The 13,532-nt window shown below is 39.4% G+C and overlaps 4 protein-coding genes across 5 annotated transcripts in view; 3 read left to right on the forward strand and 1 right to left on the reverse strand.

Annotated features, from left to right (window-relative positions):
• The first annotated feature begins 1,192 nt into the window (after positions 1-1,192).
• LOC111470872 lies at positions 1,193-1,789 on the forward strand. The gene has a single exon (XM_023116523.1). The coding sequence runs from the start codon at positions 1,193-1,195 to the stop codon at positions 1,787-1,789; it is 597 nt and encodes a 198-aa protein (XP_022972291.1).
• Positions 1,790-2,114: 325 nt separating this feature from the next.
• Positions 2,115-7,861, forward strand: LOC111470849 (DNA replication licensing factor MCM2-like). Its single transcript, XM_023116497.1, has 17 exons — positions 2,115-2,458; positions 2,560-2,738; positions 3,105-3,283; positions 3,383-3,572; positions 3,719-3,938; positions 4,040-4,247; positions 4,491-4,625; positions 4,717-4,908; positions 4,990-5,162; positions 5,256-5,444; positions 5,556-5,672; positions 5,907-5,991; positions 6,073-6,225; positions 6,315-6,440; positions 6,565-6,747; positions 7,283-7,444; positions 7,511-7,861. The coding sequence occupies exons 1-17, from the start codon at positions 2,232-2,234 to the stop codon at positions 7,625-7,627; spliced, it is 2,835 nt and encodes a 944-aa protein (XP_022972265.1). The 5' UTR covers positions 2,115-2,231; the 3' UTR covers positions 7,628-7,861.
• A 274-nt stretch (positions 7,862-8,135) lies between these two features.
• On the reverse strand, positions 8,136-10,383 carry LOC111470851 (pentatricopeptide repeat-containing protein DOT4, chloroplastic-like). The gene has a single exon (XM_023116500.1). It carries the CDS (start codon positions 10,274-10,276, stop codon positions 8,279-8,281), a length of 1,998 nt encoding a protein of 665 aa, XP_022972268.1. The 5' UTR covers positions 10,277-10,383; the 3' UTR covers positions 8,136-8,278.
• Positions 10,384-10,650: 267 nt separating this feature from the next.
• LOC111470850 (threonine--tRNA ligase, mitochondrial 1-like) overlaps positions 10,651-13,532 on the forward strand; it is a 9,466-nt gene continuing 6,584 nt past the window's right edge. The window contains exons 1-7 of one of the 2 annotated variants that reach the window (XM_023116499.1): positions 10,651-10,769; positions 10,847-11,217; positions 11,306-11,543; positions 11,636-11,695; positions 12,374-12,463; positions 13,233-13,307; positions 13,396-13,524. In XM_023116499.1, the coding sequence (XP_022972267.1) occupies positions 10,943-11,217; positions 11,306-11,543; positions 11,636-11,695; positions 12,374-12,463; positions 13,233-13,307; positions 13,396-13,524 (867 nt within the window). In that variant the 5' untranslated portion in view covers positions 10,651-10,769; positions 10,847-10,942. Of the gene's footprint in view, positions 10,770-10,800; positions 11,218-11,305; positions 11,544-11,635; positions 11,696-12,373; positions 12,464-13,232; positions 13,308-13,395; positions 13,525-13,532 lie in introns of those variants that run through there. The other variant, XM_023116498.1, reaches the window with a different exon arrangement.

Genomic DNA, 13,532 nt, shown 5'->3' on the forward strand with positions numbered 1-13,532 from the left:
TTTTTTTTCATTTTTTTTTTTTTTTTTTTTCCTTCTTAAGGTCATAAAATGTCTTTTAGGCATATTTAAGCTAGTTTGCAGCACAAATGGCTAGTTTATAGTTTGACTCATTTTGTTCCGAAATACATTTTTGTGTTAACAAAGTTTGATTTAGTATGGAAGTCTAATTCATTCTCGACCCAACCTTACTTTGAGAAGAGAGGAAACCTTAGTCATCCTCACATAAATGCCTCATTACAACTCCATTGAAGATAACTTCTGCCCATTCCTCAAATTTTTAGATTGATATACTTCTTTCCTCTTTGACTATGCATCTGAGTGTGTGGCAAGTACCACACCGACAACCACTAAATGTAAACTAGCTGTTTCTATTTGTCTTGGTGTGCATCAACAACCACTAAGTGTAACTTCAAAAGCAGAAGTTTGTTAATTAATTTAGGAAAGCAAGCAAATTTAAAAGTAGGAATCTAGTATATTATAGACACACACATCTCGGTTGAGGACTAAAATATATTTTTCGTAACTTTTCTTTTATTCTTTTTCCTTGGAGCTTAAAATTTTTTCTGTCATGCTTCCACTAAGGTCAAAAGCTTAGCTTAGCAACTAAGGAAGAAATCAAACTTTTGTCTTCCACTTTATTTTTTCTCTTTTTCTAATTTGATTCTAGACAGTGCACCCCTTTGGTGGATAATACGAACTAACCAAGCTCAACAACTAAAAATTTAATTATTTATTTGAGATGTGAAGAGAAATCAAACAAACCAATGGGTCATTAATTATTTTAGAACATAAATACTTTACAATTAAAGCTCCCACCGACCATCATGTGTAGATTTCGCACACTTTTCACATAAAGGCAATAGAAAAAGAGGCCTCCCTGCAATTGCATGCCCACTTCTTTGTGCATGAATGAACGCTTTGTACAATAAACCATATAAAAAAAGTAAGGTTATGGTAGACAAGTGTAGCTTTTGTAATAGCCAAGAGTATTTGTGTTGGGACAAAGTTGGCAAGTCCAAACTACAACTCATTTGATTTATGAGCGTTTAGTTTAAGTTCCTTTTCACCGCGCAAATCACTCATGTGCTGCGGACAAAAGGTTTTGCTTTTGCATTTCCTATTTCCCCATATATACGCATTACACGTTCATGCAATTCTCTCCTGCCACACTCACTCACAACTCTTCACAGAGATGAAGAACAAGGCGTCCCTTCTGTTGAAGAAAATCACTTCCATTTTGGGTGCCATAGCTAAGGCCAAGTCCATGGCCATCAACTCCAAATTCAGCCCCACCAAACCTCGTCTCCTCATGCTCTCCATGCTCAAGACCAAAAAACTTCTCGTCACTTCCCTCTCTAACAAGATCCACACCATTCTCGGCCAACACCACGGCGACTGCGACGACAACGACGACACCCAAGACAACCACAGCATGGCCATTGTCCTCTATGACGCCGCTGCCGCACACGCAAGCCAGTATCAATCGAGTGCGAGCTTGGCAATGGCAGCCAAGGCTGAGGAAGAGGATGATGACAAGTATCCTGACCTGACACACTCTCTATTCGACGAAGAGTATGACTATGACATCGACGATGCAAAGCTGCAGGCTGCCGGTGGCTCGATTATCGACATGATGAGGAACTCCAAGGAAGAAGGAGAGGAGTTCAAGCTGGAGGAAGAGATCGATGAGGCGGCAGACTTGTTCATAAAGAGGTTCCGGAAACAAATACGCATGCAAAAGCTTGAATCTTTCAAGAGGCTTCAAGAGATGCTGGCCAGAGGAACTTGATTTCATTATATTAATTCAAATATATATTATAACCATAATTTATAGTTATAATCTCAGCTATTTCCTCTTGTTTCCAAATACCATTTATTTATGTACTCAATCATGGTCTTATGATTAATATAATGGAAGTTTTTAAGAGGCATCCAATTTTTTGAGAATATTTAAATGTAAAAAATGTAGAATTAAGATTATCAAATTTATGAAAAAGAAACATATTTTTCCTATAAAAAAGAAGAAGAAAAAAAAAAAAAAAGGTTAGATTGTGAGAAGCAATGAGTTCAATAAAGATGAGAACGTGCCGACGTGGAGTAGGAGTGAGCCACCTCATTTCCCGCCAAAACATCCCGCCAAACACAACCTCCTCCATGAATCGAGTGCGTTTAGGTCACTGAAGTTCAGAGCTTTCAGTTTCTCCCCTTCTCCGACCCCCTCTCCCTTAGAAATGGCTGGAGAAACTCCCGATGGAAACTCCGGCAATCCGCCGTCGGAGCTCGATTCCCCCACCACCTCCGCTGGTTTCGAAACAGACCAGCTTCCTCATCTCAGCCACATTTCCGACAACTACCCCGACGAGGACGAAGCCGCCGTTGATCCTCACATCGTTCACGACGAGCCTGATCCCGATGAAGAAGAGGAAGGAGAGGATCTCTACCACGACAATTTCCTGGAGTTAGTTCTCCAAACAGCCCCCCCACGTTGCCTTTTAATTTCGTCGAAATCTATTGCCTCATGGAGTGCTGATCTAATGAATTTTGCTCTTAACCTTGTAGAGATTATCGGAGGATGGACGACCATGACCAGTACGAGTCCTTGGGCCTCGACGATTCTTTAGAGGACGAGAGGGATTTGGATCAGATTATGGAGGACAGACGAGCTGCTGAGATGGAACTCGAGACTCGTGATGCTCAGTTCACCCGTCGGAAGCTTCCTGAGCTATTACACGACCATGGTAATCTTGCCAGCTCTGTTCTTCCTGAGTCGCGAATTCTAACTTTGTTCCTCGATTTCAGCTTGTTCACTCGCGCATTAAGCAGTGAATGCATCACTGAGATACGCGTGTTTCCATTCTTTTCTCATGCTCCTTCTCTGTTTTTCCTTTAATGCGTTCTTAAATTAGGTATTCCAATTATTAGTTTAGAATTGCCTTCACGAAGTGATATGCACCAAATTGATTCTTCAGCTTCAGTTTTCCGTCCAAAAGCTTGATATATGTAGGAATTCTCTACTATTGGCAGCAGCCAAGTTATTAGTTTTCCCCCTTTGATTACTTTTTGTGGACTGGCAGATTCTAACTGTTTTTGACGTTTTGATACAGACTCTGAGGATGACAATTACAGGCCTTCGAAAAGATCAAGAGCCGATTTTCGTCCTCCAGCTGCAGCAAGAAGCTACGATGACATTGATGGCATGCAAAGTTCTCCAGGTAGATCACAAAGGGAAAACTCACGAGATGATGTGCCCATGACTGATCATTCTGTTGATGACCAATATGAGGTGTATAAGGCTGTCACATCTTTGTTTTCCAAGTAGTAGCATTTTGCACATAATTATTGCTTGCCATTTTCAAAATTAACACGTTACCTCCAATTGTAGGATGAAGATGATGATGAAAATGAGAATGAGATGTATCGTGTTCAAGGGCCACTTAGAGAGCATGTTACCATGGATGCAGTTCGGCGCTTTATAGGCAAAAAGTTCAAGAAATTCTTGGAAACATATGTGAATCCTAAGAGTGGAAATGGAGAGCTCGAGTACATGCGACTGATTAATGAGATGGTTTTAGGTGAGCATCTACATCCGTGATTTACTGGGATGTTGATATTTGGTTTCTTTTGTAAACAAATATTGTTTTCTTAGACAACCTGTTAGAGTCATGTTCGTCCTTCTCTCATTTTTCTTAGACTAGTTGCTTTAATATTTGGTTTGCAGCCAATAGGTGCAGTTTGGAGATTGATTACAAGCAGTTTATCTTTGTTCATCCAAATATTGCAATCTGGTTGGCTGATGCACCCCAATCCGTCTTAGAAGTTATGGAAGATGTTGCAAAGAAGGTTGTGTTTGACCTACATCCGAACTACAAAAACATCCACCAAAAGATCTATGTTCGCATCAATAGTTTACCAGTTTATGACCAGATTCGAAATATTAGGTATCCTGGAAGATTCATGGTGCTGGGTCTTTCAAATACATGTTTTTCTTTCTTAATTTCTCATTCATCCTATTTTCAATGTTACCTGTTGCATTTTGTAGGCAAATTCATTTAAATACCATGATTCGCATTGGTGGCGTAGTGACTCGGCGATCTGGTGTGTTCCCCCAGTTGCAGCAGGTGAAGTATGATTGTAATAAATGTGGAACAATATTGGGACCATTTTTTCAGAATTCTTACTCAGAGGTCAAGGTTGGTTCTTGTCCTGAATGCCAGTCGAAGGGGCCATTTACATTAAATGTCGAGCAGGTGAATTCTTAATTATATCTCCGTTTTTTTTTTTGTTTGTTTTTTGAGAAACCTTAGTTGTGGTTACGTGCCTATGAATCTCATTTAAGAACTTATTTCATTTATCTTAATCGGCTGCTCCCCCAGTGCAAAATGGATGGAGGGTTTCTTGTCATGTATTTTTGTTTAATATTTCTCTTCTGTAAAACAAGATCTCAGCGAATGTTAATCAGATACCATATGTTGTTGGTTGTTATGCTGTAGACTATATATAGGAACTACCAAAAGCTAACCCTCCAAGAAAGTCCAGGAATTGTGCCAGCTGGTCGACTCCCAAGGTATAAGGAAGTGATACTCTTGAATGATCTAATTGATTGTGCCCGTCCTGGGGAGGAAATTGTACGTTCCCTGCCCTTTATTTGCTTATGTCAAAAAATTTCTTTTTGAAGTACTTGCAGTCTTTTTAATTTATGATCTGATTGATTTTCAGGAAGTCACTGGCATTTATACAAATAATTTTGACTTATCGTTGAATACAAAGAATGGTTTTCCTGTGTTTTCCACGGTTGTTGAAGCAAATTATGTTACCAAGAAGCAAGATCTCTTCTCTGCTTACAAGCTTACCCAGGAAGACAAAGAAGAGATTGAGAAGTTGGCTAAAGACCCTAGAATTGGAGAAAGGGTTAGTGATATCAAGAATTTATTGAGTACATTCCTTTAGTGTTAAGGTTAAGGGTTTTTATTTGGTATGAACTGATAACAGATAATCAAATCCATTGCCCCATCAATCTATGGTCACGAGGACATAAAAACAGCAATTTCTCTTGCAATGTTTGGAGGTCAAGAAAAAAATGTTGAAGGGAAACATCGGTTACGAGGTGATATCAATGTACTTTTACTAGGTGATCCTGGCACTGCCAAATCTCAATTTCTCAAGTAAGAGCTACATTTTTCAGTTCGGGATGAACTTCATGTATGAAATACTGGTCTATAGCTGCTTGAACATTAATTTGTATATATTTTTACCAGGTATGTTGAGAAAACTGGGCATAGAGCAGTGTACACCACAGGGAAAGGGGCTTCAGCTGTAGGACTAACAGCAGCAGTGCACAAGGATCCTGTCACAAGGGAGTGGACCCTTGAAGGTGGTGCCCTTGTATTAGCCGATAGAGGAATTTGTCTGATTGATGAGTTTGACAAAATGAATGATCAGGACAGGTAGGGAAAACAACCGTCAATTCAGCTTTACAATTCCATCTATTCTCCTGCCCAGTCTAGAAAGTTGTAAACTTTTGGTGTGTTTGAATTAAAGTTCTCATCCGTGATTAGGGTGAGTATACATGAAGCAATGGAGCAGCAAAGCATTAGCATATCAAAAGCTGGAATTGTCACTTCTCTTCAAGCCAGATGCTCTGTCATTGCAGCTGCCAATCCCGTTGGAGGAAGGTATGACAAGTATATTAGTGTTTGACTTATAATCATGGGAGGAAAGAAGTTTAACGACCAATGGATGAATAAGTTGATCAATTATGGGATGATCATTATTTGATTGCTTCTGTCCAAGTGTACACTCATCCCTCACCAAGCGGGAGGAAAAGTGACTACTTATTTCTCACTCATCCTTTACATCCAGTGATTTTGAAATTATTTCGTTATTTTGATCAACTAGCCTTTTTATAGGTACGACTCCTCAAAAACATTTTCACAAAATGTGGAGCTGACAGATCCTATCATTTCTCGATTTGACATCCTCTGCGTTGTTAAGGTAAATATCTAGAAACTTCATGCCTCCCTCTTCATATTGTAGAAGTTGATTGTTATGGAAAAGTAATTTGTTAATTTGCAGGATGTGGTAGACTCTGTAACAGATGAGATGCTTGCTAAGTTTGTTGTTGATAGTCATTTCAAATCACAGCCGAAGGGCGGTAATATTGATGATAAGTCTGTAAATGAATCTCAAGAGGACAGTCAAGACTCTACAAGGCCACTGGATCCGGAGGTCATACACTTGTACTTATTCATTCTCTTAGTAGGTTATCTGTGGACTTCACCTCTAATATGATTACTTCCTAAATATTGTTCTTCCAGGTGCTTCCCCAAGATCTGCTGAAGAAGTACATAACTTATGCTAAGTTGAATGTTTTTCCAAGGTTGCATGATGCTGATATGGATAAGTTAACACATGTCTACGCAGAATTACGAAGGGAATCTTCTGTAAGGCTCTATTTTACACCTCTTTCTTTTTATTATTATTGGTTTTTTATGGTATGCCAATGAAGGGCTCTTAATTTGTCGATTGAAACTTTTCATATTGACTATCATATTTTAATGTGACTAGCATGGGCAAGGAGTTCCTATTGCAGTTAGGCACATAGAGTCAATGATACGGATGTCTGAAGCACATGCAAGAATGCACCTTAGGCAGCACGTCACACAAGAAGATGTTGATATGGCAATTCGTGTGTTACTTGATTCTTTCATTTCGACCCAAAAATTTGGGGTACAGAAAGCTCTGCAAAAGGTATTAAAGGAGATCACTATTTTCTCTCTCTAGGCATGTCTTCTATAAATGTTAATATGGCTGTTCAATATTTTCTTCAAGAATTAACCAGTTGGGTTCCTCGTTCATTTTATACACAAAGATATGCCTGAATCATGATACTGACATTCTGCTTGGATATTTGTGATCTTCTCGATAAGACAATCCAATTACTTAATTATTCTTGATTGGATGATCAATGCCCTGTGGTTGCCATGGGAATACTTAATTTGTACTTGTGTTTTTAATACTGATAAAAAAAACTGTAATTCTTAATTTGTATTATGTTTTTAATTAGTTAATTTTGGTAATTTTAAGATAAGCGATGTGGCTGCCAATATGTTTAAAGTTCGGGTAATACAAAGAAACAAAACTAACCTTTGCTACGCTCAGCTTCTTTTCTGTCAAGGGTAAACCCAAAGTTCCCATGCCCCTTTATGCCGACAATAGAACCATCAACAATGTTGTACCTGATTTCGTTTTTGTTTATTTGAGAAAGTTTTGGTGGATCTTGTAGAGCTTTAGAAAGTATATGACTTTCAAGAAGGATTACAACGAACTGCTCCTATATCTTCTTCGAGAGCTGGTGAAGAATGCACTTCACTTTGAGGAAATTGTTCGTGGATCTACATCGGAGCTTATCCACATCAATGTGAAATTGGAAGACCTACAAAGCAAGGTAATGATACCACGTTACTCATTGGAAGACCTAAATATGGCACTTACACATTTGATATCGGTGCAGGCACAGGAGCATGAAATTTATGATTTGAAACCCTTCTTCACCAGCTCCCACTTTTCAAATGCTAATTTTCTGCTGGATGAAGAGCGTGGAGTAATCAAGCATCACCTTGCCAGATGATTTAAGGATAAAGATTAGGAAATAGGAAATAGGTGAGTTGTCTTACTGAATTGATGATATTCGTAAAGGATTTGAACGTTATGTGTAGGAAGTTTTGGTAAAATGGGATTTAAGGGTTGGCCTCTTTGAACATTCAGAGGTGTTACTGTTTTCGGATCTGAGTTTTTAACCAAATTGAGAACAAAGTTGAAGAACTTCTCTTCTTTAGCATGATCTTATGCAATCTCTTCAGACCGTCTTGTTGACCCAGACAGTCGTAGTGATATTCTTTAGCATGATCTTATGCAATTCTGAATGATAATGCTCTTCTTTGTTCAAATTTAACTTTTGTTATTTGACTCGAGGGTTCAAGTTAGGAATATCATTTGAACTCGTTTTAGATCTAATAGATTCGAATTGAAAGTTAACAGGATAGTGATCTCTGTAGCATGTTATCCTTCAGTATCTCCAAAAGCATTTCTATTTTCTTGGGCGTAATAGTAGACTAGCGTCTCATGGATGTTCAACATTGAATGAAGTCTTGAAGGTTATTCCCAAATAATACCCCACCTCATACATCCTCATTACCACATGTAATTGCTCACTAAACAACGAAGTTAAGTGGATTTTATGTGCAAATTAAAACTAAAACAAGGAACATAACAGATAAGCCTAACAAAAATCTTCACAAGAACAACGGCCATCCTTGAAATGATGGAAAACATACGGATCTTTTACTATGATTTCTCGTCCAACCTTGTTGGATATGAACTTCGCGGATTCATGACAACTATGGCATACACGAAGGTTCTTTGAAATACGAATTGTCCTTCCTGCTTCTGTACTAATCAGCCCGAAGGAAATTGCCAAGAGCTCGCTGTGTCCTATCGGAGCACACTCTCGCTCCTCATCCACGTCGTGGAATCTGAAGTCTGTATTCCTCTTGAAACCATCTTCTTCCATTTTCTTCATCAGGCACTGTAAATTCCAATATATGGCCTGCGATCTTGGGTGGGATACATCCCCTGTGCCAAATGCATGGATTTTGTTGCGGAACTCCATCCAACTGTAAGCCTTCTTTGGTCTTAATCCCATGTCTCTAATAGTTTTTCTCAGCTTTTCGACCATCTCCCATTCTTCGTTGCTGGCATACCAGTTTGAAAGTAGAACGTAATTCTCGGCATTTAGAGGTTCCAAATCACACAGCTGCTCAATGATTCGCTTCCCTAGTTTGTGTTGATGGTGCTTCCTGCATCCATCGAGCAATGCTCTCAAAATCTCTGAATTTTTGTCGAGTTTATGTTTATCGACAAATGTTCTTGCTTCATCGAATCGTCCTGCCCGGCCTAAAAGAGCCACCTTTAAAACAAAGTGTGCCATGGTTGGTTCGGTAATGCAATTGAAGTAAAAATCCCCTTCCTCTACCATGCTTGCAGTACTACAAGACTGCAAAACTGCAGTATAAGTGATCTCATCTCTATGCACCCTAAAGTTCCTGTCCATCTCACGGAACAAACCCACTCCAAGTTTTCCTTGCCCATGTAAGCTGTAGCCCGAGATCATGACAGTCCAAGAAACCATGTCTTTCTCCTTCATCCTCGAGAAAATTTTCAATGCAGATTGGATACATCCAGACTTGACATACATGTCAACTAAAGCATTTTGGACAATGAGATTGTCATCAAAATCATTTTTAAGCACGTATCCGTGAATCTCTCTTCCATGCTTGTGAGCAGCGATTCTTCCACAGGCTGGGAGAATGCTGCTGATTGTGAGAGGATCAGGCTTCAATTCTCCATCCATATTCATCTGTCGAAAGAGCTTTAAGGCCTCATTGATTCCACCATTCTTAACATAAAAATGGATGAGGTCTGTCCACGAAATGATATCTCTGAACGGCATTCGATTGAACAACCCCCTAGCATCTTTGATACTGCTACAGTCAAGGTACATTTTCAACAGGCAATTACTGACCAAGACATCAAATTCCAAGCCATGAATTCTGGCGACATGGTGGATATTTCTTCCGTGTTGCAGCAGTTTACGTGCACCACAGGCACCAATAGCAGTGGCCAATGCCACTGCATCAATATCAGCCGCCAACTCCACCATTTGGTAAAACAAGTCTAGGGAAAAACTGGGTTTATCTTCCATCAAGTACAGCTTGGCTAACATGGTCCAAGAAACAGCGTTTCTGCAAGCCGACTTGTCATGGAGCCACCTTGCAGTGTCAGCACTGTCAAGAATCCCATACAGCTCAATCAAGGAAGTAAATACATAGAGGTTAGAGAAGAGCCCAAGTTTGAAGGCTTGAGCATGGAGCTGCTTGCCAAGCTGCAGATCACCATAGTGACGGGAGGCGCAGATAACTCGAGGAAGGGTGTGGTTATCGGGGCGAACCCCTCGAGACAACATCTGTTGATAAGTAGAAATAACATGCCCCACATCACCGCTGGTGAGATGGGTTTGAATCAGATTGTTCCAAGCAAAAGTATCCCATATAGGAATATCGTCGAACAGTTGGTGGGCTACGCATAAATGAGCATTTTTCTCAGCAGTCGTGGTGCGAACATGAGGGGGATTATTAAAGAGTCGGTGGCGATGGTATGTGTGATTAGGTTTTTGAGTAAGAGGAAGACGATGAATGGGTGTGGAGAGGAGGAGATCCATTGTAGAAGTTCAGGGGATAGCCATGGAGAAGCGAAAAATGAGAATTTTAGCTTTACATAGGCAGTCATCGTACAAATGCATCGTCGTGTTGCAAACAATTGAAGAGAGGATAGTGAGCTAACTCAAGTCTTCGGCATTGGAGGGAGGCGCCATTGCTTTGTCGATGCTTCCTAGAAGTGTAAGATTAGGTAGGCGTCTCGTCAGTGCTTGGAGTGATTTAAGCGGCCATACCCACATCACGTGGGTTTACAAAGCCCGCTGGCTTGAATAAATATGAGAATCCGTTTTCTTGTGCTTCAAACATAATTTCCTTGTAAAGAAAGGAACCCTCTCCCGCGTATCTCTCTCGCTATCCCTCTGCTGTCTCTGTCTGTCTCTCTCTCTCTCAATATATTGCGATGAGAATAAGATGCTATATTCCTCAGCGTGAAAGGTGCGTCTCTTCAAAGCATTCTGCAAAAGCTTCCTCAGCTTGTAAACTGAACAGTGAAAGGTACGTCCCTTTCCTTAAAACCTCTCTCTCTCTCTCTCTGTTTCTCTTACTCGTGTCTCTTTCGATTCATTTTGCAGGTCTTTGTTGCGCCAACGCAAAAAACTTGCTCACTGTGGATGCTATTTTTGTTTAAGACCGAAACCCCTTCGTAAACCTTCCAAGTTCATCTGCCTATGCTGTTGTTATGCCCTCCAATTGGCCGTAAACCAGTTTCATCCTCCGCTCGCCTCCTCTCTGCAACTTCTCTCCGCCTTTTCTCATCAGCTGTACACCCATCAGCGGAGACACAAGCTTCCTCGTCGCCCGCCATTCTAGCTTCAATGGCGGTGCAGCACCCCAAAGATGACGACTACCTCAGTTCCGTCATTCCTAAACGCGTTCAGCTTTTCCAGTCGATACAGGCAAAGCTACTTGCTGACCGGTGTTCTCTTCCCTCTGATCCAATCGAGTTAGTATGACGTTAGAAGCTATGGAAATTGATAGCCTATGCTTGTATTATTTGAATTTCGAATTTTACTTGGTTCTTTGCTTTTTAGGATATCCTTACCGGATGGGACGGTGAAGGAGGGTAAGAAATGGCAAACAGCACCAATAGATGTTGCTAGAGAAATCTCGAAAAGTTTGGCTGCAAACGCTTTGATTGCGCAAGTTGATGGAGTTCTATGGGACATGAGCAGGCCGCTTGAAGATGATTGTGAGCTTAAGCTGTTCACTTTCGAAAGTGATGAAGGGCGTGACACTTTTTGGCATTCTAGCGCTCATATCCTTGGACAGGTTGATAGCCCCATCTATTGTCATACACTCAATCTGAACTCATTAATTTCAATCCTAACACCGTTTCACCTTTGTTGTCTTTCCTGGTTTAGTCGCTCGAGATGGAGTATGGTTGCAAGCTTTGCATTGGACCCTGTACCACTAGAGGAGAGGTACGTATGTGTGTGTGTATAGTATTAAAAGAAATGGGGGAGAAGATAATCTGTAAGTGAAAACCATCTATTATTAAGCCTGACCAAAATTACCTTAGTAATTGCTATTTTGGTTGTCCAACGGAAAAAGTGCCAAGGTCCTTCACCTTCGACGAAGGATCCAACATCCTTCGGAGGAAAAGATCTAGAATTATTTTGTGATTGTATACTCAATCATCTTTTCTGTGGTGTAGATGATCCTTCCTTTCTAGTTAGGGGTGATCATTGATTTAGTTCCTTTGTTTTTTTTTTTTTTTTTTTTTTTTTTGGCTAAATTGTGAATTGAATTGGTGACTTATCTTTTAGTGTATGAAATTGAACAAATGTCCAAATAAGCAAAAATAGAAAAAAGTCGAACTGGTTGGTTCGGTTTTTTAAGAAGGAAGAATGCTTTTGAATACAGTCCACAGTGTTGACTTCTCCCATGTAAGCCCTTCCAGGTAGTGATCAACTTGCTGAAATAAGTTACATTATCGTAACTTGAAAGGGGATAGCTTTGGCAGTTAGGATAAACTTTTTGTTGCATTGTCCAGTTGACTTATATAGGGGTGTTAAGAGTTTCAACACCGTATGTAACTTCCCTCTAATTTTTATGCTTGTAGTTTGGTTTACTTATAGATTAATGGACTTTCATGACAGGGATTCTATTACGATGCTTTTTATGATGATTTATGCTTGAATGATGATCACTTCAAGCAAATTGAGTCTGGTGCACTGAAGGCTGCATCGGTATTGCTCTTTCTCTTCTCTTGACAAGGAGTTTACACCATTTATTTCATATAATTAAAATCAAGTTATATATAAATATATATATATATATATATATATATATATATATTTCCATGTATTTACACGTGGAAGAAGGATGTTAATAACCATATATAAAGAATGTCCACCACTATTTCTCTCTTTCTTTCTTTCTTTCTTTCTTTATTAGTTTTTGTTGGGAGGGTGAGGACTGGTGTTGTTTGTAATCTCAGTCTTTCACATTTGTAAAGGCCTAACAACTAAGGTTTTGGGACTAATTTTGTATGTGGAAATGCTATGCTAGAGAGTCCTCACTCTTACCCTAGTTAACTTTAGCTTCATTTGTTATAAAGAATGTAAAGAGTCAGTGCTAGTAAACTAACCTTCTGGTTGTTCCAATTTTTCGGAACTAGTAGTGAATCAATAATTTGACAATTGATATCGAAATGTATGATAAGCTAGAATCACATTGCACATATCTGTTGCTTCCTAAACTTTAACAGTGCTTGCTTATTATCTTTTTATTCACCGACTGTATTAGTGACTTTTATTTTGGCTCGAAATGAAGTGCTGGAAGATTTTTCCCAATAAGGCATTCAATAATCTGGTTTCATGCTTCTTTCATTTTTCTCAATGAATGGTTATTCATAAAAGAAAAAAAAAGATCTATGTTTCATACATGAAACATCATCATTACAGAGGATACTTGTTATCAAAGGAATAATTTGATCTATTACTTTTAAATTTTCAGGAGAGACAACCTTTTGAGCGCATTGAAGTTTCAAGGCAACAAGCTCTTGAAATGTTTTCTGACAATAAATTCAAGGCAATCGAATATCTCAAAAAAATTGCTGTTCATCTGATAATTGAGGACTGACATTCTTCTGTTCCTATTTGTGAATGACTTTACTCAGGTTGAAATCATCAGTGATTTGCCAGAAGACAAAACTATCACTGTTTATAGATGCGGTCCCTTGGTTGATTTATGCCGTGGTCCACATATACCAAATACATCATTTGTGAAGGCATTTGCTTGTCTGAAGGTACTGTT

The sequence above is a fragment of the Cucurbita maxima genome, unplaced genomic scaffold (assembly GCF_002738345.1).
Source record: "Cucurbita maxima cultivar Rimu unplaced genomic scaffold, Cmax_1.0 Cma_Scf00047, whole genome shotgun sequence".
Classification (NCBI taxonomy): Eukaryota; Viridiplantae; Streptophyta; class Magnoliopsida; order Cucurbitales; family Cucurbitaceae; genus Cucurbita; species Cucurbita maxima.